General features: G+C 30.4%; 4 protein-coding genes across 5 annotated transcripts; 2 read left to right on the forward strand and 2 right to left on the reverse strand.

Annotated features, from left to right (window-relative positions):
- The first annotated feature begins 2,242 nt into the window (after window positions 1–2,242).
- On the forward strand, window positions 2,243–4,794 carry LOC100247714 (transcription factor bHLH92). Of its 2 annotated transcripts, none has more exons than XM_019220156.2 (3): window positions 2,243–2,644; window positions 2,743–3,021; window positions 3,111–3,905. In XM_019220156.2, exons 1-3 carry the CDS (start codon window positions 2,297–2,299, stop codon window positions 3,234–3,236), a joined length of 753 nt encoding a protein of 250 aa, XP_019075701.1. In that variant the 5' UTR covers window positions 2,243–2,296; the 3' UTR covers window positions 3,237–3,905. The 2 variants fall into 2 exon arrangements, with proteins under 2 accessions (XP_019075701.1, XP_002284231.1); XM_002284195.4 differs by lacking the exon at window positions 3,111–3,905 and adding an exon at window positions 4,320–4,794 and having other exon boundaries at window positions 2,247–2,644.
- Window positions 4,795–11,385: 6,591 nt separating this feature from the next.
- On the reverse strand, window positions 11,386–14,562 carry LOC100256302 (small ribosomal subunit protein uS19). Its single transcript, XM_002284205.5, has 4 exons — window positions 14,380–14,562; window positions 14,157–14,302; window positions 14,003–14,060; window positions 11,386–11,842 (listed from the first exon to the last, which is right to left on the reverse strand). The coding sequence occupies exons 1-4, from the start codon at window positions 14,380–14,382 to the stop codon at window positions 11,594–11,596; spliced, it is 456 nt and encodes a 151-aa protein (XP_002284241.1). The 5' UTR covers window positions 14,383–14,562; the 3' UTR covers window positions 11,386–11,593.
- A 6,326-nt stretch (window positions 14,563–20,888) lies between these two features.
- On the forward strand, window positions 20,889–21,829 carry LOC100251147 (histone H1). The gene is made up of 2 exons (XM_002284223.5): window positions 20,889–21,059; window positions 21,184–21,829. Exons 1-2 carry the CDS (start codon window positions 20,898–20,900, stop codon window positions 21,715–21,717), a joined length of 696 nt encoding a protein of 231 aa, XP_002284259.2. The 5' UTR covers window positions 20,889–20,897; the 3' UTR covers window positions 21,718–21,829.
- On the reverse strand, window positions 21,182–23,438 carry LOC100246004 (GDSL esterase/lipase 7). Its single transcript, XM_002284240.4, has 4 exons — window positions 23,069–23,438; window positions 22,863–22,990; window positions 22,283–22,787; window positions 21,182–22,196 (listed from the first exon to the last, which is right to left on the reverse strand). Exons 1-4 carry the CDS (start codon window positions 23,301–23,303, stop codon window positions 21,976–21,978), a joined length of 1,089 nt encoding a protein of 362 aa, XP_002284276.1. The 5' UTR covers window positions 23,304–23,438; the 3' UTR covers window positions 21,182–21,975.
- Between the last annotated feature and the right edge of the window lie 1,848 nt (window positions 23,439–25,286).

Raw genomic sequence — 25,286 nt, forward strand, 5'->3', positions numbered from 1 at the left:
ATATTACAAATTTTTATAATTTATTATTAAATATCAAATATAATTTGTTATTTAATAAATTACCCAACTCTATCTAAAAAAGGAAATCCTACCAACTACCCTTATACTCTCATTATTCATATATATAAAACGGGATAGTAATTTAATATGAAAATTAAATAATTTCAAGAACTATCATATTACAAAATATGTAAAATGTATTTTGATGAATCAAATCTGAAGATCAAGTTTGAAACTTTTTGAAGAAGAAAATTTAAAATTTGTATTATATGAAGAAGATGAAGGATTTCAAGTGATTACAAATGTCAAAAGTCATATTTGATATTTTTTATTTAAATATAAATTTTATACGTAGAAATGTGATGTTAAATAATGATTTTAGAAGTTTTTATGAGTTTGTTATTAAATTGTTATTAATATTTTTATATCATTTTTTTTTGTATGTTTAGAGATTAAATTTGAAGATGAAGTTTTATGTCTTATGAAGAATGTCAAGTGATTACAAGTGTTAAAAGGTAACATTTGATTTTTTTTTTTTTTATTTAAATATAATTATTGTAGGTATTTCTTATTTTATTTATCTCAATCCTCACAATAAAAATAAAAAATGAAAATTGTCAAATCGTGTTATTAACCTCACATATAAAAGATCATTTTAAAAAATAATTATCTTTATTGTGAAGCGCATGTATATTAAAATATTTTAAAATGAACGAAGATAAAATTAATTTTTATATTTTTTAAAATTAATGAGTCTAAACCGATTGTCCCTATATATTTCAACTTTGCCCCCTTTAACCAAAATCTTTGTCTTCGTCCCCAAGTATGGAACCTGTGTCCAAACTATGGAACCTGTGTCCAAACTCTTGTAATACTATTAGATTCTCATAGTTTCAGTAACATATGTAATAAAAAAATGGCTTGAAACCAAAGCAATGGATATACCCTCTTCATATAAATTAAAGACTTGACAAATCCTCTCTTATAAGAACAAGACCAACCCACCTGAAATGGCCAAAACCAACTGGCTCCAAACACCCAAGCCGATTATCCTATAGGAAGAAGATGGGGTTGAAGATGCTCGAGGAGACCCAGTCTCGTCTAAGGCAGTTGGAGCATCTGCAGCAGGGCTAATGTCCGGAGCTGGTGCTGGAGCTGGGGTAGGACGATGTCAGTGCCAAAGATTGCTTCAGGGAGAAGGACCTTATCAACTTGATAAACAGCCACAGGATCGGTCGAATGCACGCTGCTACTCGCCTTGGTGTTAGTCCATCCTGAGCCAATGTTACCGGCAACCTGTAACTTATTTCCTTTTCTTTTTTTTCTAAAATACATAAGCCAGTTGGACGGTCCGGATTGAACCATCTTCATCCAATGGCCAAAAATATTTTTTCGGTAGGTACCGAAGTGGTACTGTGGAATTTTCCCTGGTTCTATTGTAGCATACTAAATAACTTTTTAGTGGATTTTTATTTATTTTTTTTTTTGTGACCATTAAAAGATACTTATATTAGAGGAAATATGAAGGCTAAAATAAAAATACTTTTTAGGAGGAGATTTTGAAATTTATAACATGTTTGATAACTGTTTTTGAAAATTAGTTTTTATTTTTTAAAATATAAAATATAAAAAAAATACGTTTAATAACAAAAGAATATCTTTTTTTTATTATTATTATTTTATATTATTTTCACTTGATTGTTTTAAGAAATAAGTATACAAATATTTAAAATGATTAAAAATAAAATACGAAATGTATAAATTATTAAAAACGGGTTAAAAAGATTTTTAATTTTCAAACATATTTTTGTTCAAAAAAAATTATAAAACAATTTTTAAAAATTATTTTTAAAAACAGTTAACAAGCATGCCCTTAATTTTCTCTCTCTCTCTCTTTTTTTTTTTTTCTTTTTAATCCTTTTGTCAAACGTAAATTGAAACAAATTGACTTCATGCTATTGCAGTGTTTGTTGACTTAGTACTGTCCTCAAAACCCAAATGTTGAGATGAATAAGGAAAAGGCTCACTCATTGCACATGACTGACAAAGTATAGAGGTGTGGGGTCCAATGCGCTACACACGCCAAGGAAGAAGACAGTGACCACTGCAAGTTGTATTGGATCTGGACCAATACCACATTCATTGACCACGTTTTAAATGTTTTAAACACCATACACCTTCTTCCCTTTCTTCTCTTGTTTAATATTTCTATGCCCTCTGCGGATCAGCTTCCATATATATATATATATAGCCGTTGAAACCAAAATTTGAAATTCTCAGCAACCCAAGCGAGAAAATGATGGATTACTTCTTCGATTACGGGCACCAACATGAGATGTTCTGGTTTGAGTATCCACCGATGAACTCTAATCCACCCACTCAAGAATTCCATTCAGAAAACAGTGCTTTTGCGCCATACAGGAGCCAACCCATTCCAGGAGACGGAGGGGTTGGAGGGAGTAATCGGAGGAACATGAACAGTAGGATGATGGAGTTGTTGAGAGGCAATTGGAGCGCGATCAGAAATTCCGGAGAATCCGATCGAGGGCGGTCTTACAGGCACATGATGAGAGAGCGAGCCAGGCGAGAGAATCAGAAGCAGAGTTACTTGGCTCTGCATTCTCTGTTGCCCCATGGGACCAAGGTATTTGATTGATGAAATCCCTAGTTATTGGATCAAGATTCGTGTATTTCTTGAATCTGATAATCTGATATCCTTTTCTGTGGCTCCCTCTTTTGCAGAGTGATAAGAATTCGATCATTGAAATGGCGAAGCATGAAATCCAGAAGCTGCAGAGCTCCAAGGAGGAACTGAAGAGGCGGAATCAGGAGCTCAATGCGAAATTAAGGGAGGAAGCAATGGTGCTCAATATAGGATTCAGGGTTGGGAATCCTTCTTCTGGGATTGATTCAATGGAGGAAGTTCTGAAATGCCTCAAAAATATGGACTTGAAAACAACTGCCATCCACTCCCAATTTTCTCCTCAGCAATTTTCAGCAGCTGTCAAGATACAAACCCAGGTACTTCTCTCTTTCAATTTTCCCCTCTTTTCTTTTCTTTTCTTTTCTTTTCTTTTCTTCCTTTCATTTTCTATTCTCCTTCTCCTCAGATAGAAAAAGCTTTCAAAATGGATAGAGAAAGAAATTCCAAGATGCAGAGAGATGTAATTATAATTTATTTTTTTCTTCTACGTCCTCTTTCTCTAGGTGGCTCAAATAGATTTTTTATTTTTTAAAAAAAAAAAAAGAAAAAGAAAAAGAAAAAGAAAAACCAGGGGAGACCAACCTGAAATCCAAACAAGTCCACAAGGAAAAAAAGGGAAGAAAAGTGGATTCTTTTTGAATTTCTGTGGACTCATAAATGAATTTTTAGAGAATAATGACAAATAAAATTCGATTTTTATTTATTTTTGTTCTTTCCAATTTTCTTCATGATCCTATGAGTGAATGAGTGGAAAATAAAAGCAAAACAAATCCGAGATGCAAGAGAGCTATTTGTTTTATTTTTAAATTTTTTTAATGTCAAGTATATGCATTTTTTTAGGATGAAAATGATGAAAGAAATTGACATATTTGGAAACTTTTCATTTTCTATCAAAAGAGAATAAATATATTGCAAATTTTTCTTCCTTTTCTTTTTGGGTTTTTTTTTTTTTTTGCCAATTTCTTTTGTTTGATATCCAATTTTTTTTAGAGAATGTTTATTTTTTTAACTTTTTACTAAAACCAATTTATTTCCTAAGAGATTGTTTAGTAGTGTAATTTAAAAATAGTTTTTTATTTAAATTTTTTTTTTTAATACCGAGTGTTGTTTTCTGGTAATAATTTTTAAAAACAAAATGAAATAAAGAATAATTTTTAGAAAACAATAAGGAGTTGTTTTTATTAATTTTTAAAAAATAAAAGGAAAATATAGACCCATTTGATCATGTTTTCTAAAACTTATTTTTAAAAATTATTTTTTATACGATTCTTAAAAACAAATTTAAGAAAACATAACCAATGAATTTTAAATAGTTTATTTTTCTACTTTTTCAAGACTTATTAAAAAAAATGGTAGCATATTAGTTTTTTCTTATTTTTTTAATACATAATAAAAATAAAATATTAAAAAACAAATAATCTAATACTTAACGCTATTAAGTTTTAAATTCTATTTAAAATTAAGTAACAAAATAAAAATATAAAAATAAGGTTATATATAATTTTTAATATCCGAAAAGTTTTTGAAATATAAGTATTACCCCATTTCTTTGAATGAAATATTACTTTTGGCAATTTATTTAAATTTATTTTATTCCTCTTGTGATTACGATTAGATTGGAGCTGGAATAGTAGAAAGGGAGGTGGGAAGAACCCTAGATGAAGTTGAGAGGAACCTCAACTCCAATTTCCGGGAAGGATGGTTTGGCTAAAAATATCAAGCCCTCGAAGAAAAGGTGAAGCCCATGACTCCATCACCAAGAAGATAGGCCACTTTTGCCTCACCCTTTCCCCCAAGTAACGTCACGTGCATGGAAGATGAAGCTTTCTTTTCTAATTTAATCTAATAATTTCTCATTTACATTATTTTTTCATTCCAATCCCCCATGGGGACCATATCATATGCTAAGCATTTTTTTTCCAAATTAACGCGCTTTCTAAAGGACTCACCCTGGTGCCTTTTTGTCTTTTTTGGGCAATTGACCCAAACAAAAACTCATTATTTTAATGTAATGGAGCACGAGGACCTTATGTTAAATTCTATATGGTTGATATTAGGGCATGGGTCCCACTAAAACCCTAAAACCCACACTCCAACGCCGCCCAATCCCTCTCATGTGTCATCACTACGCTATTGCTAGGTAACTTGTTTGAACTTTGAGGTAAAGAATTTGTATATTACAACATTTTTTATTGCTTACTTGTTTGGAGTAAAGTAGTTGCAATTAAAACATATTTTATTTAGGTTATGTTTGATTTTTGGAAAATACGGAAAGAAAAAAAATTATAAAGAAAAATGATTTTTGTAGGTTTAGTTTTCCTATAAAAAAATTCAAAAAAAAGTTAAATATTATTAAAATTAGTTAAAAATTTATATATTTTAAAATTATTTAATCTTTATATAATGGAGGAAATGAAGTGAAATGAGTTTGAAAAAATATATAAAAATAATTTATTAATTTTAAATTTATATTTTATTTTTTTTCCTTCCATTTTTTCTCTTTATTTTATTTCCCTCGCATTTTTCCTCAAAATTGATGAGAATCAAACGTAGCCTTAAAAAATTTCAATTTAGAGATTTTGTTTTTATCTAAATAAATATGCACGTACTTGATTTTTTATAATTAATTTATTTATTCTATAGTTGTTAACTCTGAGAATTTTTTTAGAGAATATGGGAGTGGTTTTTCACGTGCATCACATGTTTTGCAAGTTTTTGTTTTTTAATTTATTAATTAAATATTTCTTAATTAAAGAATATATAAAAAATAAATTTATTTTGTAGATGAAAATTAAAAGGATTATCTATTTACTCCCTCATATTAGTTTCATGATATAAAGTTCTAAACTTTCATTTAAAAAACAACAATCTTTATCTAAATTTTTGTGAAGTAATTATTGATAAATTTAATAAAGAGAAATGATAATTTCCAATAAAATTGTCATCTTCAAAAAGAATTTATTGAGTGTCATAAAAATAAAGAATCATTCCCTCTTTAAGTAAATAATTTCAAAAATGACTTATCTTATAAGGAAAAAGTTTTAGTCCAAAAAAAGAAAAATTAAACAAAAAACTTGGAGTGATTGAGAGTCAAATCAAAGTAATTCATCGTACTCAAATGAGACTAGGAATCATCCAAATAATCACTTTATAGTGTTTCTTGTGCCAATTAATTCTAATTTTGATTATATGCATAATTTAAAGTTTGATGGTGATAGTGAATGCAATTTTGATAGTATCCATGGTGCTTATGAAGTCTCATTTGAAGAAAGTCCAAAAATTAAAGTTGAAAGTGTGAAAGTAAATAATTTGATTTAATCGCTTAAAACTAAAAATATCATACCTTGTCAATGAGCTTGCAACCTTAGAAATTGAAAAAGAAGAATTTTCTAAGAAGGTAAAGTTTCTAGAGGCTAAATATAATAATATAATTAATAAAAGTTAAAGTTTCAACCCTTGAAATTGAAAAGATGAAAAAGAGACTTAACTTATAAAAAAAAATAAAAAAAGACACATCCAAGTATTAAATTATTGAAAAATTTGATAAATTTGGATAAGATTTCATATGTATTTACAATAAAATAAAAGTGTTAGAATCTATGACTTATTATATAGGTTTCTCATGAATTGGTATTATTAATCTAATAAAGTAAATGTTATTAACCTCTGAAGTCTCCAATCATTCTACTGTTTAATTAAATGACTAATTCTGGTTCATAATGAGCTTATGTTAAGTTTCAATTAAGAAATTATTACGATGATGATTTCTTGAACATGGTCTTATGTTAAATTCTATGTGGTTGACCCAAACAAAAACTCATTATTTTAATGTAATGGAGCACGAGGACCTTATGTTAAATTCTATGTGGTTGGTATTAGGGCATGGGTCCCACTAAAACCCTAAAACCCACACTCCAACGCCGACCAATCCCTCTCATGTGTCATCACTACACTATTGCTAGGTAACTTGTTTGAACTTTGAGGTAAAGAATTTGTATATTAGAACATTTTTTTATAGCTTTAATTTGGAGTAAAGTACTTGTAATTAAAACATATTTTATTTAGGTTATGTTTGGTTCCGAAGCATACTAAGAAAATAAAAAAAAATATAAAAAAAATTATTTTCTCATGTTTGATTTCACTATAAAAAATTTTAAAGAAAATTAAATATAATTAAAATTAGTTAAAAATTTATACATTTTAAAATTATTTATTTTTTATATAATGGAGGAAATTAAGTGAAATAAGTTTGAAAAAATATATAAAAATAATTTATTAATTTTGAATTTATTTTTTATTTCCTTTCACTTTTCCTCTCTATTTTATTTTCTTTATATTTTCCTTCAAAATTTCTGAATTAAACATAGCCTTAAAAAATTTCAATTTAAAGATTTTGTTTTTATCTAAATAAATATGCACGTACTTGATTTTCTATAATTAATTTATTTATTCTATAGTTGTTAACTCTCAGAATTTTTTTAGAGAATATGGGAGTGGTTTTTCACGTGCATCTGTTTTGCATGTTTAGCATGGGATTGATTGTTTTTTATTTTATTAATTAAATATTTCTTTATTAAAGAATATATAAAAATTAAATTTATTTTGTAGATGAAAATTAAAAGGATTATCTATTTACTCCCTCAAATTAGTTTCATGATAATTATTGACAAATTGAATAAAGAGAAATTATAATTTCCAATAAAATTGTCATCTTTGAAAAAGAATTTATTAAGTGTCATAAAAAATAAAGAATCATTCGCTCTTTAAGTAAGGAAAAGTTTTAGTCCAAAAGAAAAAATAAAAAATGAAAATGTCAAACAAAAAACTTCGAGTGATTCAAAGTCAAATCAAAGTAATTCATCATACTTAAATGAGACAAGGAATCATCCAAATAATCACTTAATAGTGTTTGTTGTGCCAATTAATTCTAATTTTGATTATATACATAATTTAGAGTTTGATGGTGATAGTGAATGCAATTTTGATAGTATCCATGATGCTTATGAAGTCTCATTTGAAGAAAGTCCAAAAATTAAAGTTGAAAGTGTGAAAGTAAATAATTTGATTTAATCGCTTAAAACTAAAAATGTTAAACCTTGTCAATAAGCTTGCAACCTTAGAATTTGAAAAAGAAAATTTTTCTAAGAAGGTAAAGTTTCTAGAGGCTAAATATAATAATATAATTAATAAAAATTAAAGTTTCAACCCTTGAAATTGAAAAGATGAAAAATATACTTAACTTAAAAAAAAAAAAAAAAAAAACGCCTCCAAGTATTAAATTGTTGAAAGATTTGACAAATTAGGGTAAGATTTCATATGTAATTACAATAAAATAAAAGTGTTAGAATCTATAACTTATTATTCACTGTACGTAGGTTTCCCATGAATTCGTATTAGTAGTAATAAGGTAAATGTTATTAACCTTTAAAGTCTCAAATCATTTTTATTTTTTAATAAAATAACTAATTCTAGTTCACAATGAGCTTATGTTAAGTTTTAATTAAGAAACTATTACGATCATGATTTCTTGAACACACTTTCTTAGGATCACATAAGGGGACACATTGTCTCAATTTTCATAAAATATCATGATGATTTTATTGAGAATATTTGTTACCACTAACTTCAATTAATAGTAACCTAAATTTATAGAAAATATATGATCATCTTAGGATCTTACTTATATGTTAAAGTCGCTACAAACTTTGGTACAAGTTTAGTATTATCTCAAGATTAAGAGACTATATAATATAATAGTTTGATAAAGTTATAATTACTTGATAGTCTTACATTATGACTCACTGTAACTTATGTCTAATATATAACCATACATACTAATATACTCATTATAGGAAACTCATCTCAATGATTAAGATCGGTCATCCCTCTAATTAGGAAGTAGTGTACCATAACCTTAAATGAATTAATAAGTTCATGAACCAATCATCTACTTGTAAGAAACTCATAACTTAGATCTTCTTTGTACCTCTTAATGTATTTAAGTCATTTACAATGCAAAAGATGTTAGGCCAAAATGCTCATAAAATGTAATGCGTGGAATAAGATAGATATAAATTGGGAAATTGGAATCATATTGTAAAATAATAAATCCAATAAATATTACATCATGTCATGTTTTTAAAGGTTCTATCCTTACAACTGATATTTGATTAATGATGTTAGATTGAGATTCTTGGTGATATTTGATTGTTGGATCGTTGCTTTTACTCTTTATCATAAGACTTATTTTTCTTACATACTATTTTTCATGGGTATAGTTGTTTAAGTGTATGCAGGTTATAGGTTTTCAAGACTTTTTAGGATTCAAATTGGATGATTAAAGATTAATGGGTAGAACCTTTGGTTTAGACTTAGCGTTATTGAATGATATGTAAACTTCATTTAGGAGTATTACGGCGTTCATGTATGAATTATTTTGTCAAAAATTGTCAAAGAGGGAAATTGTTAGTGCATTAGATTAATTAGTTTAGTTGACAATTTTATTCCATATGCTATTGGATAAACACTGTGTACTTTTTGAGATTTACACTAACCTTTGAATAAGTGCTCAAGCACACTTTACATATAAAAATATGATATAAGAACATATAAAAATTAAAAATTTGTTTTTAGAATGAAAATTTAAAAAGAATAATCATTAATTATTGAAACTATATTGAAAATGAAACTATAGATTAATGGACGATTAAGAATAATCAAGATTTTTAAGTATCATTACACGTGATCACATGCACAGTAATGGGCCATTTTTTTAAAATTTGGCGGTGGATGGAATGGAATTGAAAGATGGTGATTGTGGATTTGTCTTATTGTCATGTGAATTAATTAATCATTCCATTAATCTATAGTTTAGATGATTTAATACATATACTAATCAACTTTTCCTTTAACTTCATTTGGAAGTAAACAACAAGCTCCGATCTCGGTCCTCTATGAAATCATTCTCATAGAATTTTGAATGAGACACAAATAATTGTCAATTAGTATGCATTTTGTGGGGACCCAAACGACTCCTCCAAAACAAGCGATGAACCCACACACACAAAACCTAACCATTCCTTTAACTTCATTTGAAAGTAAACAACAAGCTCCGATCTCGGTTCTCTATGAAATCATTTTCGTAAAATTTTGAATGAGACACAAATAATTATCAATTAGTATGCATTTTGTGGGGACCAGACAACTTCTCCAAACAAGCGATGAACCCACACACACAAAACCTAACCGAATAAGATCATTCTATAAGTACATATATGTTACGCTTAGCTTTACTGTTAAAAAGAACTTAGTTAAGAAAAGAGTTATAGAATTTATAATACAAAATAATGAAATGACGATGATCAAAGGTAAGGGTTTTTTTTTTTTTTTTTTTTTCTGCATTTCTTCCTTCATAAAGTAAAAAAAGATTTCAATTAACTTAACCATAAAAAAAATCTATTCAACCAAACAATGTTACAATTTTGAATAGGACACAACTAATTGTCAATTAATATGCAATTTGTGGGGACCAGACTCTTCCCCCAAACAAGTGCTGAACCCCATATAATTAAAACCTAACTAGATAAGGTTGTTTCATAAATATACATCCGTTATATTTAACTTTACTGTTACACACAATCACAAACAAAATTTAAAAAGAATCTTAGTTAGAAAATGAGTTATATAATTCATAATACAAGATAATAAAACGACAATTAGAGATAAGAGGTTTTTTTCTTTTTTTTTTCTGCATCTCTTCATTCATAATGTTAAAAATATTTCAACTTGCTTAACCATCGAAAAAGTCTAAAGATGATTTGCAACATATTTTCCTTTTTTAAAAAATAATTATTGAAAATAGATCGTTTGGTAGCAAAATGGAACCCCTTCTTTTTTTTTGTTTTTTTTAATGTTGGAAACACTAAAAAAAAAATTTAATGAACATTGTCAATCATATTTTTCTAATATAAAGATAAGAATCAAACTAAATCTCCTGAAATCGGTCCTAAAATAAGAACTATCTTACTCCTTCACTCCCAAATTGTCATCATATTTTTCCAAGTAAAGCTGATATAAAATCCATTTTGAAAATACTTAAAAAAATCAATTAATATCCGAATAGAAATATTAAAAAAAATGGTAATATTTTATATAATAACAAAATGAAATTTAAAACAAGTATCACCAGATTCATTAATAAATGTTTGAAAATCATTTTAGTGATAAAAGAGACTTCAAAACTAATTTTTAGAACTTTTACTAACACCCTATTTTCATATGACGCCTCGTAGTCAGAATCACTTAAAAAAGGATATGCTAATTGATTTTTCAAGGAGGAGTTTCTAATAAAAATACTGCCAACAAAAAGCACTACGAGCCACCAAAATCACTCCCATATAATCCCTTCCTAATTGCTCGACTGTTCAAAAATTAGAAGCCCGTTCCAGGCCATTCAAATGGTTCATTCAACAATTGCCCGACTGCTCCAAATGAGGGAAAAAGAATTCCCAGAAAAAAAATTCTAATGCAAGTTTAATTTGAACTGCACGACACCCTGACACTTATCACAGGATATTTGCAATTATAAATTGATTTCAAGAACATGCAGTAAAAGCCTAGAGACCGATGGGATCCAAGCCTAACCTTATATAGGGCAAACAAATAATATCCTTGTGCACTCATTTAAACAATGACCAAATCAAAAATTGATCCATCATCAGCGTCACATTCTCAAAACTATGAAATCTTTGAAATAAGCATCATCTAAATAACGAGTTCCATTGCAAAAATACTAAACAAGCAAAACTGGCAGGGACCTGTAAAAGTTTGATCAACAAAGCTGCTTCTTGAAAATGACAAACTTAAATGTCTAGATTGCTGGTAAAGATCTCACTTGAGGGGAATGAACCTAGATGAGTGGGTGGCACCAATACCAGGTCTTCCATGCTTCACTGGCTTGTATGAGATTGAGAACTCCGCCAAATAATGCCCAATCATTTCCGGTTTGATTTCAACCTGATTGAAGGTCTTCCCATTGTACACGCCAATAATGCTTCCAATCATTTCAGGTACGATGATCATATTGCGCAGATGGGTTCTGACTGGTTCTGGCTTCTCACCAGGTGGGGCCTCACGTTTCTGATTCAAAACATTACCACAAAAATCAGTCAAGGCTGAAGCAAGTTTCTATAACCCTCGTAACTCATAATTGACTATTAACAAAATACTACAGAAAATTGTTGATGCTCCTGAAAAACAGTCCAGCCAAATCATGATACTTCTGTGAATTTGATTGCAAGAAACCATACTAAAAGATAATATCAAAAAAGAATTGATCTAAAAGAGGCAAAAATTGAGGATCTTACATATAAAAATTTCATCCCTTATCATCTCTAGCAACAATGGAAGAACACTGTCATATTGAGACCACATTGCACATTTTCCCAGGTATTGAATCAAGGCCATAAAGCGCCTACTGAGTTTTGAATCAAAGGATTCTAACATATATGCCAACCATGTGGCGATGGGAATAAAGACAGATTCAAGAGAGTTAACAGAAACATAGCTCAAATGGATTTTCAAAAGATAGTTAGCATTAAGATTCATAGTCTTGTAGATTCTGCATATCAAATAGTCTTTTGGAGATGAACCCTAGCTTAGCAAAGCTCATCACTATTTCTTTACCACCTGAAATTATATGAACATTCCAAGTTCTCCCTCTCAGAAACATGAAGCATTGAGTCAAGAGAGACTGTACTGACATAAAGGATTTCTCTTTACATATGAATTCATTTAGATTCTAATAATATCTGTTGAAGATATTCTTCACAAATTTAGCCTCCTGTTCAGCATGGAATGTAGATCGTGTTCTCTTCAAATCCACCAGCAAGGGCAATTCTAAAGAGCCCTTTCACTTCACAATACCAATCAATGCCTCATCCCCCTCCAAACAAGACCCCTTTTCTAAGTTTCAAATGTATCACACACATTTTAACTTCACAATTACACACCAACATAATAATAATAATGATGATGATGATAACTAGATCCTTGTTCATAAGCTGCAAGCGTATTACTCACACATTGCTCTTCACTTTCACAAAGACAAAAAAAAACAAATTAACAGCACTCTTTATAGTATATTTTCTTCTATCCAGTAATTTCATTGTCCTAAGGATCCAAGGCTTGGGATGTCTCCACTCCACAACTGTAGGCATACTAATATAAATATGAAAATAGTGCTCATGCCCAACATGAATACTTCGATCGGAACCAAAATCATCCATGTTCTTTTTGAGCATATTTTCACAAACATAACTCCCAAGCATCTTGGCACAGAATACAAAGAGCATATCATTCAAGCTTCTGATCACCTAAAAAGTTCTCATGAGAACAATTCACCAATCTGTAACATCCTGCCTTAAAATGCTTCAACATTACCTCAAATAAGATCTGCCCACGCATGCTCCACAAGTACCAAAACAGTCCACTGAATTTGATGCACACTCTCCAGACTTACATAGGCCAACACTCCACACATTAACTTCAAAAAACAGAGGATCAGCCTGTGTACTACACAAACCCACATTCTTCCTTCCAAACTTTCACTTTATCATTTGAGTTCAAGAACTAAGCCATAGTTCTCAGAATTTCACTAGCACACTACTTTAACTTTGTCTTGCATGTTTTGATTACATTTATCTTATATCCATTCGCAACAGTCATATCTAATAATGAACAGAGGATACAGGAAATAGAGTGGTTCTAACACAGTATACTAACAGTATAAATGACACAACAACTAACTATGAGGGCTGCCCAAAAGAAACCCATCTAATTTAGTTTATTTCTAATACCATATATATATATAAAAGCTTTAACTAAACCGAGCAATATATCACAGCATCCAACTTTGAAATATCCCCTTTACACCACCATCCTTCTTCAAATCAAAGGCAACAACATACTTATTCAGATATCTCAACCACTCAAATCATACACACATTCTAACTGCATCACCAAACAACTCAGGATCCAGTCCTGGTTCAGAAAAAGAGATCAAGGTGAGGGAAATGCTGAAAAAAAAAGGTTCGGTTCTCAGTTTCCCTTCAAACTAAATTCTCCCCCACAGCATTGAAATCTTAAATTCTATGAAATAAAGGCAAAATAAAAGAGTGAATTATTTTTAGAAACTCAAACGAATTAAGATATGAGACTGCTAGAACCCTATCATCAAGTCCACAATTGCAAGATCCACTGATAGTAAAGAAAAATGAAAAAAAAGGAGAAAACAATTACCGCCTTGCGAAGCTTCTTGATCAATGCCATGGGCTTTCGCTTCAGTCCCCTCTGGAACCTACCATTCCAGAATTGACAGAAACGATTCAGAACCACTGCTTTATAAAAACCGAATAAAAGATTTAAAAACAGATTTATCCCCAATAAGCATTACCTTCTTCTAGCACGGGCGTGAAAGAGCTTGACAAGCTCATCAGTGGACATGTCGAGAAGTGCATCCAAATCGACACCCCTGAAGCTGAACTTCTTGAACGTTCTCTTCTTCGGCACTCCTGGGGCCACATCAACTTCGACATCCGCCTAAACAGAAGGCAGAGAAAGAACGTCAGAAACAGAGAAAGGCTTAATCAGCAGATGCACTGTGGCTTTGGACTCACCATGGTTGAAGAATCTGGAGACGGGAGTCTGAAACCCTAATCGTAAGAGGCTCTGATGTCGCGCCGCTAGGGTTTTGTGAATCCTTAGGGAATTAGTATTTATATAGGGTAGCGTTGTGTGAGAGAGAAATGTTTATGTTTGCATGGAGGGTCCTGTGAATCTTGGAAATTGCGGTAAGGTCCCTGCCGATGTGGAGAGTCGGGTGCTTGTTTAACTGGTCCTTGGTTTCGGGCCCAAACCCAATCACAAGATCAGTTTCCCTCTCGTCAGGCCCAAACGAAAATTAAACAAATTGTAAGGGATCCGGGTTAGACATTGGTGCACTCGATCCGGGATGGGATCCAGTCTAGCTTCAATTCACTCTCTTTTTTTCCTTTTATAGGCAAATTATACAGACAACTAATGTCATCGAATCAATTATCCTATGCTTATTTTTCAAACCAGAAGGTCCATTAATCGAGATCGATCGATATAGATACAATGATTCAAAGGGAGCAAGAATTTCCAACGACATTTTTATATATAGAAGTTTCTTATTTTAAAAATAAAAAGTAGAAAATGTATCTAAATTAAACTAAAATTTGATAAAAGTAATCTTTTATAAATTTAAAATTTTTAACGGATTAATCATGTTAATGAGTTATAAATGTGTTAATGGATTAAGATTATGTTTTTATGTTATTGTGTTGTTCATATCAATTTAGATAAAATCAAATTCAACATATTTATTAAATAGTTTAAAATAAGGGTACAACTTGGCAAAATCGTGCCCACAACAATGTTTCAAGTTGTTATGACTTATGAGTAAGGTCTAGGTGAGAATTAGACTTAGGCTAGGATGACAATACAACAAGTTCGAGACGGATCATCTTCATCCCATTCTCGTCTCGTTTATTTAAATCAATTTACATCCTCACCAACAAAAAAAAGTTAAATAGAGTAGATAAGGTATTCTCATACTTGTCTTGCCCCACCCCATTAATTTTTTAAAATTTTTAAATTTTTAATTTTTTTTTTTTTACTTTTAAAATATTAAATTATATTAAAAATAAACATAATTTATAATTAACTAAATATTACAATATTTATAATTAATTTTTATAAAAAAATTATATTTTATATATATCAAAAGGTTGTAAATGAAAAAAATAATAATTAAAATAAATTTTATTTAATATTTTATATAAATAGGATATGATGGGACAAAATTATAGCCGAACCCACCTTGACCCATCCCAGGTTTTAAAAAAATTCTCAAACCCATTCCAAACTAGTTTATATTTATTACAGCCTCATCCCATCAGGAGCGGGGCAGGATGGGTACTGAATGTTTTAATATGCAAATTAGTACTTAATTACATTCATTCCTTTTCAAATTCATCATTTTGTTTATATGACTAATACCTTCATTTCAACTTCTTTTATATTTCTTTTGTAATAAACTTTTCATAACCAGGTAGATATTATTTGCTCTAAATTTAAGGGACTTTCATGATTTTAAAACGCGTCTATACAATTAAGAGGAGATTGTACATATATAGCTTTAGAAACTTTTTCCTCTATCCAATATAAAATATCATAATCATCAATTCCCTTATTCTTCCTCCCATGCAAATACGACATCCTCATCATGTCTCACAAGATTGTAGAACTAAATGGATAAACTCCCTTTAAGGGGTCAAACAAACTCCCACACCAGGATTAGAGATCGACTCTAATGTCATTTACACCAACTCACTCTTAACTTTGTAAATATTATCCACTCTAAACCTAAAGACCCTCATAGCTTTAAAATGTGTCTACATAATTAAGAGAAGTTCGTACATATGTAACTTTAGAAAATTTTCTCTTTATCTAATGTAAGTTATCACAATTATATATGTATGAGCTTTTCTTGACTGTGTCTACGCATTTTAAAGTCGTCAAGGTCCTTTGGGCCCAAAGTAGAAAATATTTACAGGATTAGAATCATATCGTTACAAATGGTGTCAGAACTGATCCTCAACCCCAATGTGAGAGTTTATTTGACTCCATAATCCTTTCGATGTGTCATAAAGAGGTAATTGTGATATCTCACATTGGATGGGGGAAAAAAATTCATGACTATATGTATATATATATATATATATAAATAGCTCCTCTTAACAATATAAACGTGTTTTTAAATCATGAATAGTAGTCTAACTGTAGATCCAACTTCGATAAGTATATCATTTTGCTTGTTGGAAAATAGTAATTTCAAGGATCCATTACTAATCCCACTCTTCCAAGCCACTTTTGGAACCGGTCAAGTGTTTGTTGTAATGGACAACAAAGATTGTATTTTTTTCACTTTATTCAAATAAGAGTTGTACTTGTATGAAATTCTGAAATGGCTAGAGCAGGGGTAGCTAGAGTAGCAGTGGATTCAGTTAATTCTATAACAGATGATTAGATGAGATGGATAGCTAGGGCACACCCTAGTTTGGCTTAACAAAAGATGACATGGTAGGATTGGGCATGTTCTACTTCATTCGCCCTTGAAGGTTCTTATCTTTAGGCATAAAGCAAATAATATTTATACAGTAGAAAGCAAGTTATTGCATAATAACTAAGGAGCTCTTCAACTTTCTAATCATAAAGAAAGCTAAAAGAAAGAATGAAAGGAAAGTCAATCATTGAACATTGTATGAGAGTTTGTTTGACCCTGCAAATAATGTTTACCTATTTGACCCTACAATCTTATGTGACACAAGAAGGACATTGTATCTGTAGGGAATAACTAGATTACTCCACTCCTTATTCAAGACCAATTAAGGTGCATGTTATTCTTCCTATGCCTTTAAATCCTAGTAATGGAAGCATATTTACATATTAAATATTCTAGGATTTAGTATTGAAGTGTTTACCTCAGATTTGGATGTTCCCAGATCAATTTCTATTAGTAACATAAACTTAATAGTCTTCCGGTGAGCTTAAGTGATTTAAACTCATCCTAAGCTTAGATTACTTAAACTAGCCCACATGGGTCCTAATTGATTAATTAGTCATTTTGATTCCAATTAATCAATTATCCCAATCCACTAAAAGTGTTCACAAGCTTCTATGTAACCTCGCATATTTACCAAAATGTCCTTATACACATAAGTGAACAAATAACATAACTAACCTTTATGAACTCTGTCATTATGAAAACTAAGCTAGAGTGGGGACCACTAGGACCTATTGGTAAATACTAACTCGCTTATAATCCAATTTTAAAGTTAACTCAACATTCCTTTACAAAGAATCAACTATATTCTAGTATGCTATGTAATTACAACAAGACACAAGTGTTTGAGTTCGTGACTAACTATTCATTGTATGTGAGCTCCCTATGAACCGATGTTTGTAATCTAATAAGGTGACTACTATAAACTTCTTAAGATTACTTCTACTATTTTTGAGTCTCAAATTCTCTTATTGTGTAATCAAATAATATACCCTAGATCACAAAGTGCATATGTTAAATTTTGAATTAAGGAATTGCTATGACCATAGATTTCTTAAATATGCGTCATTAGAATTACCCAATAGGACACACTATCTCAATCTCTACAAGATATTATGATCTCTATATTGAAATACCTATTGTTATCAACATCTATTAACGATGACACAATTTATAGGGAATAAATGTTCACCTTATAGTCTTACTTTTAAGTTAAAACCATTATAAACTTTTGACATAATTTCAATATTCTCTCAAGGTTGAGAAATCATATAATATAACATTTTAGTGAGGTCATGATTACCCGATATCCTTACGTCATGACTACCCAATAACCTTACATCATGACTCACAATATATCATGTCCAATGTATAACCATACACACTAGCACACTCACCATGGGAAACCTATCTCGATGATTAAGACCAATCATTCCTCAAATTAAGATATAGCGCACTACAATCTCAAATAGATTGTCTAAGTCCATGAATTGATTGTGAACAAATCATCTACTTGTAAGAAATTCATGACTTAGATTTTATGTGCAACTTTTAATGCACCCAAATTATGTACAATGCAAAATATATTATGTCAAAATGTTTATAAAGTATAATACATAGAACAAACATATAGAATGAGAAATTGGAATCTTATTAAATTAAATAGATACTAAATACATAAAACTTTATATATCATGTTATGTTTTTAAGGGTTTTATCATAACAATGTTTGCTGAGGAGAGGGGGTCATTAGGATATCCCACATCAAATATAGAAAAAAGTTCTTAACATTATATATGTATGACTTCCTTTTAATTTTGTAAACACATTTTAAAGTTATAAAAACTATTTGTATCTTAGAACAAACAATATCTACATGGTCAATTTGGAGAAGGTCATCACACCTTTTGTACATAAAATATTTATTTTGACACTTATACCCTATAATACTTTATTTTCCTTCGTAAGCTCTATTTGAGAAGTGTTTTAAAAAATAATTTTAAAAGATAGTTTTTTAAAATAATTTTTGAATACCATTTTCTAATGTTTTGTAAAATAAAAGTTCGTTTGAGAATTTGAAATATTTTTAGTCTATCTCTATGTTTTCAAAAATAACTTTTAGGGTTTTATTTTTTTTATCATTCTTTGTATTTATATATATATATATATATTAAAAAATAATCCTCAGAAATTTAATAAAAATAAGTGAAAACAATCAAATGATGTTCTTTGGTTGCCAAAACAATTTTTAAGAATAAAAACTCATTTTCGAAAATAATTATCAAACAAGCCTTAGTATTCTTTTCATTTACATATAATATTTTTTCTACATTATATTATACCTTTATTCCATAACACTGTGTTTGATAGTAATTTTAGGAAGTGTTTATATTATTTATAATACTTGAAATTTTTTTACTTTTCAAGTATAAAAAAAATTAAAAATATTTTCTAAAATTATTGTCAAACACATTCTTAATCATCTTTTTGATTTGGCTTAAGTACCAATACCATTATTTTAATATCTTTATAGTCACTTTGTACATGTACTATATAGAAAGAAAATCATCTCAAGTAAAAAAAGTATTTTTATTTCTCAAGTGTTAAAAAATAAGTTCGACATCTAGTATTCTAATATGTGGTCGAGTCATAAAATTGAAGCTCCCTTCTATAAAATAATGACCTAGACCCTTATTTGGCAAAATATAACAAATCCATTCCATGGGAGGTAAGGTTTTATGAAGAGTACAAATTTTAGCACAGTCAACATGTATTCCTTTGAAAAAAAAATGGAAAAGTTAAAAGACAAATCTATTCAAAGGGTAAATAATGACCTAGAAAATGATATAAAGTATCTTCTTTACCTAAACTTTGTTCAACTTGTTCTACCCAACAAAAAATAATATTTAATTCTTTGTTTAATTTTAAATATATGAAGGCTAAATTCAACTATGTTGCAAGTAGAAGACTATAATAGTACCATAATGATGATGACTTTTTAGAAAGGACTATTAGTTTGCTTTGATTTGTTTCCCTCTTTGTCTAAGTAAGACACTAAATGTTTTAAAATGGTTAGGAAAAAAGATGCACTAGTGGTCACAACACTAAATATGCTTTAATATCAAAGTTTTAAAGAGTTATGACCTAAGATTCGACAAAAGAAGATTAATGGAAGCAATTTATTTATCACGAGGGACCAAACCATGCATGGACAAATGTCGTAGTTTTAAACATGTTGAGATGCACAAATATGAATAGAGTATGATGAATTCTACTAAAGTACAAAAAATGTAACTAAGTTATGATTATAATATGCAAAATACGACAAGTGTGACAAAAAAATGAAGTTATGAAAAATATTTGAAGAGGAATGATGTTATTAGGATCAAAATATTCAGTTTGTAAGAGGGTATGCAAAATAAAAAATAAAAAATGTAATATTTTTATTTATATAAACTAAATGGTAAATAATATTTTAAAATTTGATAAGTTTTAGATACAATAATTTATATTAATTTTTATCTCATTATTATCTTATTTATCAAATGCCATTTGGAATAATGTAATGTATACTATCCAAATGCCTATGGTTTTTTAAAATTGAATTTCTAATATTTTTATTATCTCTTAATATATGCTCACATGAACCTATAGAATGTCAACCAAAGATGTAGAGAGATATATAAAATTGAAATTAAAAATTCTCTGACATGCCTCCACAGTTTCAACCATATTACCACTCATTAGAATCCTGAATTCATAAGCTACAATTCCATCCAAGCCCTCTCAAAAATCCGTATCACATTCCCTAATTTATGATGATTTAAAATTACCTCAAAAGCACACCCCATAACTCCCCTTTTTCCCCAACCTTAATCTCCTTTCATTCCCCGATCCACGTCCAGTTCAAACAAGCCTTGCTAACCGTCGATAGCGCTTAATCCAACGCCTCAAATTTAAAAACTTTCTGGAGGGTCGATCCGAGTGACAACGCTCTGGACCAATCAGAGAGCACCCTGTTCAGTATTTAAACGTTGCATCCTTGTCATGCTACTCATCGTTTTTTCTCTATCTCCGTCACTTGTTGGGATCATGGCTTCTGTGCAAGAGACTGTTCTGGTAGTTCCGGTCGGGAAGAAGAATGCTAAGAAGGCGTCTGCTGGAACGAAGAAGCCTAAGGCTTCTCCGGCACATCCGCCGTACAGTGAGGTAATAGATAATAGATTGGGAATAGTCAATTCTTTGTTATTTGAAATTGTTTTTGTGCCTTTTGATCTGTAGAATGAGTTACGTAAGTTCTGATCTGTTTTGGTTGGATTTTGCGAAATTGTAGATGATAAACGAGGCTATAATCGCGCTGAAGGAGAGGACTGGTTCGAGCCAGATCGCCATCGCGAAATTCATTGAAGAGAAGCAAAAATCGGGTCTTCCGGCCAATTTTAAGAAGCTTTTGCTCGTTCAGTTGAAGAAGCTTGTGGCTTCTGAAAAGCTTGTGAAGGTGAAGAATTCATATAAGCTCCCGTCTGCCGCCGCTAAGAAGTCGGTGGCGTCAGCGAAGTCGGAAGCAGCGAAAGCGCCGGCGAAGAAGAAGCCTGCTGCGAGGCCGAAGGCTGTGACTAAAACTAAGTCTGCTTCTGTAAAGGTGAAATCCACTCCCATTAAAGCGAAGGCTGTGGTTAAGCCAAAGCCCAAGGGGAGACCGTCAAAAGCGGCCAAGAAGACTTCGACGGCAAAGTCACCAGGAAAGAAGGCCGTGGGAGCGGCAAAGTCTCTTAAGAAGACTCCGGTCAAGGCTGTGAAGAAAGGTCCTGTTAAAGCTCCAAAGAAGCCGAAGAGCATAAAGTCTCCGGTGAAGAAGGCGAAGTAGTGAGGGATGTGTATTGGGGAGGGGAAGGTTCTGTAAATCTGTGGGTGTTAGGATTTGTGCTTTTCTATTTCTCTCCAAAGAAACATAATTTTAGTTTATCTTTAGTTGTAAAGATCAGCGTTTTCCCTTCTTTATGGATTCCTCATAAAATCTTAATTGGTAGAACCTACAATTATGCAGATTGAATGAAATTGAATCATCGATACACATCATCCAGATTCAGGGCTGAGCGATTCTCTTTTTCCAATTTGGAAAATGTTACAATTTATGTGCGTTGATGAGTTTACGAACATTCATTGGAGTAGATAGGCTTGTCCCATTGAAGATTTCATTTGCAATAATCCTGTTAGCTGCAGAGCTGGGGTGAACTGCGTCCCAAAACACATGACCGTCTCTGTCATTGCAGGGGGTCTTATCTGGAATGCAAGCCCCATTTACTTCGCTAACAATGCAACATGGGTTTCTTGAATCCTTGAATCCTGTATTAAAATAAAAGGGAATGATTTCCAATTGCTCATTTTTATAACCAATAAATGAATACCAAATGATCTCCGAAACTACTCACCGTAACGAGAAGGATTTTTCACCATGTCATGCATAAAATTGAAGTTTTTCACAAGAACAAAAGTGGAATTTCGGAGTGTGGAAGAGAGTTGATTGATCTTCAGAGCAAGCTTGGCGTTGAAGATGGAAACCGCATCATTTATTTCCTCCACACAAGGGGTTTTGGGCCCAGCCCTTTTCAGTGCAATAGCCGGTAAACAGCCGATTGGACCCACCTCGAACACCACAAATTTCCTCCCACCCAGCCCGTACATCTCCTGCAAATGATTGCCCAATTCGTTGACGAGGAGCTGAGCAAATTGTTCAGGATTGTACATGCGACTGCTGTTGTAGAATTGGGGCACCAGATAATTGACTGCATAGTCATTACTACCAATGGAAACCAAGAAGATAGACCTTGACAAGTGACGCGACATTCTCCCTGGGGTTTTAAAGCGCGATTTCAAGATCGTACTAACAATTCTTCTGAAAAACCCCACCTGCATTCTCAAGTTCAAGTTTTTGCCCTGCATAATTTTACGCCCAATTTTATTTATGTACGGGTTTCAACAACAAACAAAAAAAAAACACTAGTTTGTTACCGCAGTGGTGCCTGTCTCAGGAAGGATGCCAGCAGAGGCAGACGCAAAGTTGTATCCTGCGGAGCTTCGCTCGATAATATTTGTGTGGTCCAAGAATGGAGGTAATTGTTGTAAGTTGAGCGATTCAGCTGCAATTCAATTCAGTTCAAATCATTAATAGATTTTCATTTCAAGGGAAAACTTACCTACTTGAGCTTTGAACTTACAAAAGTAATCAGCAATGGTGAAGCCATTCGTGAACCTGCCGGTGGTTCCTACCACATAATCAATGCCATAGGGTGCATAGTCGGCTTTTGCAAGCGTTTTCTGCTCATTATTGTTGCCACTGTCCACAAGGGAGTCACCAAATATGTACAGAGCCGGAACATGCTTAGCCTGTGATTTTATCAGAAAGGAGAGACAGAGGAGGAGGAATGAGAGGTGGAGAGGCGTTGTTGCCATCCTTCTTCTTCTTTGCGTATGGAATTCGTGTTTTCAGGATGGCACAAGAATGAAAAGAAACGATGGGCATTTTATAGGGTTGTTCTGGAAACACAGTTGCAGGAAGTTGGTTTTAACCACTCGGACGTCCCACGTTGTAGGATGGGGGCTAATTTTAGCTCAATTAAGTTATTTGAACCATGAAAATCGAGTGATGGACGTTTGATGTCCTCTAATTTTTTTATGAATTTATAGGGAATTTTAGTGAAAAATTGTTTATTTTTATTTATGAATAATATTAGTAAAAAGAATTCTATATTTTATTTGATTTTAATGATTATCCAAGATTATAATAAATGAATCATTTAAAGGATAATATTATTGACATATATATAACGAACAATAAAGTCTATAATATTTATTTCCATGTTTTGGATTGAGATTGCACTCATAATTTTATTTTCTTATAATATTTTATAAATATAGTGCTTATCATGAGAAACAACTAAAATGATAGTTCAAACATAAGATTATTAGTTTTATCCTTTTGTTTAAATATGATATTATTGTTTGAAAATAGTTTTTAAAAATAAAGTGAAAGCGATAATAATTTTTAAAAACAATTAAGATTGTTATTTTATTTTTAAAAAGTTCATTTTAATTATATTGATTGATATGAAAAGATTACTTTGAATGGATAAAACCAAATGTTTTATCCATCTAAATTTGAATATGATAATTATATACTAGTGTATTAAATATGAAAGATTTTTTAATGAGACAAATAAGAAAATACTATATAAGTTAAAAGGAAATTACGAAGGAAAAGAAGATATCATCACAATTAAAAAAGATTGTGCATAAATTTTTTTTATAAAGTTCTTCTTTAAGATGTTAATGTAAGGGGATGGGGACTTCAATGCCATGCCCACGTCATACCATATCGAGGAGTGAGTTGGACTCGAACTAAATACATTACAACTCCACCTATAAGAATTCCTAACCTCAATATAAATAGACCTAAATTGTACTTTTTATTAAAAATATCATTTTCAAAGTTTTGAAAACATAATAATATTAAGTTTTTTTTATTTATTACTTTTATATAACTTAAAAGGATTTTCAAATAAATGCAATTTGAAGTGTATTCTTATAAATCTTATAAAATTGCATAAAGGGTTAAAAAAAAATTTATAAACTAAAAGTTTTTATTGTTGTCAATTTAATCTTGTATCATTGGAAAAATAATCTAAGTGTATCCCTTATGATTTTCAAGTATAAGAAATCACTTAAGGATTCTCGTGTATGGTAGTGTATCATTAAGGGATTTTCAAGAATAAAATATCTTTTGAAGGAAGTTGTAAAAAATACATTTGAATCATAATTCAAATATAATGGTTTGAAAACTTTACGGGAAAAATCTTATCGAGGGTCGAAGGACCTATCATAAAATTTAGAGTTTTCATTTTATCTTCTCTTTTCTATTTATTTTATAAGCAATTATTTTCTATATAATTGGTTAAATTGTCTTTTGTGTTTATCAAAGTTTATATATATATATATATATATATATATATATATTAAAATTTATTAAAAAAAGAATAACAAAGTGATTAATAGCCAATTCACCGCCTCCTGTCGCTGATGGTTTTTAGGGCTATGGTTGACAAAAATGAATTTGGGAATTAGGCCATGTTTGTTTATTCTGTATTTTGTTTTTATTTTCAACGAAAATAGAAAATAAGTTGAAGAATATACTTGAATACTTAATTTTTTATTTTTATTGTTTAGAAAATTATGTTCGAAATTTGGTGTTTTCAAATTATTTTAAGAGAGATGAATAAAATAATTTAAAATATATAAAAGGAATATGAATATTTACCAATAATATTATAATATTTTTATTTTCTCTCTAATTTTTACTAATAATTTTATATTTTTATATTAGAAAGTAATTTAATTTAATAAATCAAAATTTGTACAATTGGTCAATTCCTTAGTTAA

This window comes from Vitis vinifera, chromosome 5, assembly GCF_030704535.1.
Source record: "Vitis vinifera cultivar Pinot Noir 40024 chromosome 5, ASM3070453v1".
Taxonomy (NCBI): domain Eukaryota; kingdom Viridiplantae; phylum Streptophyta; class Magnoliopsida; order Vitales; family Vitaceae; genus Vitis; species Vitis vinifera.

Excerpts from the sequence above, each read along its gene's own strand:
- LOC100247714 (XM_019220156.2), top strand. The coding sequence starts at position 2,297 with ATGATGGATTACTTCTTCGATTACGGGCACCAACATGAGATGTTCTGG. Across the intron at positions 2,645-2,742 it reads TGTTGCCCCATGGGACCAAG|AGTGATAAGAATTCGATCAT; the intron begins GTATTTGATTGA and ends CCTCTTTTGCAG. Across the intron at positions 3,022-3,110 it reads CTGTCAAGATACAAACCCAG|ATAGAAAAAGCTTTCAAAAT; the intron begins GTACTTCTCTCT and ends CCTTCTCCTCAG.
- LOC100256302 (XM_002284205.5), bottom strand. Across the intron at positions 14,061-14,156 it reads CACGCCCGTGCTAGAAGAAG|GTTCCAGAGGGGACTGAAGC; the intron begins GTAATGCTTATT and ends CTGGAATGGTAG. Across the intron at positions 11,843-14,002 it reads TCAAGAAGCTTCGCAAGGCG|AAACGTGAGGCCCCACCTGG; the intron begins GTAATTGTTTTC and ends GTTTTGAATCAG.
- LOC100251147 (XM_002284223.5), top strand. The coding sequence starts at position 20,898 with ATGCTACTCATCGTTTTTTCTCTATCTCCGTCACTTGTTGGGATCATG. Across the intron at positions 21,060-21,183 it reads CACATCCGCCGTACAGTGAG|ATGATAAACGAGGCTATAAT; the intron begins GTAATAGATAAT and ends GCGAAATTGTAG.
- LOC100246004 (XM_002284240.4), bottom strand. The coding sequence starts at position 23,303 with ATGGCAACAACGCCTCTCCACCTCTCATTCCTCCTCCTCTGTCTCTCC. Across the intron at positions 22,991-23,068 it reads CACCATTGCTGATTACTTTT|CTGAATCGCTCAACTTACAA; the intron begins GTAAGTTCAAAG and ends ATTGAATTGCAG. Across the intron at positions 22,197-22,282 it reads GAAAAATCCTTCTCGTTACG|GATTCAAGGATTCAAGAAAC; the intron begins GTGAGTAGTTTC and ends ATTTTAATACAG.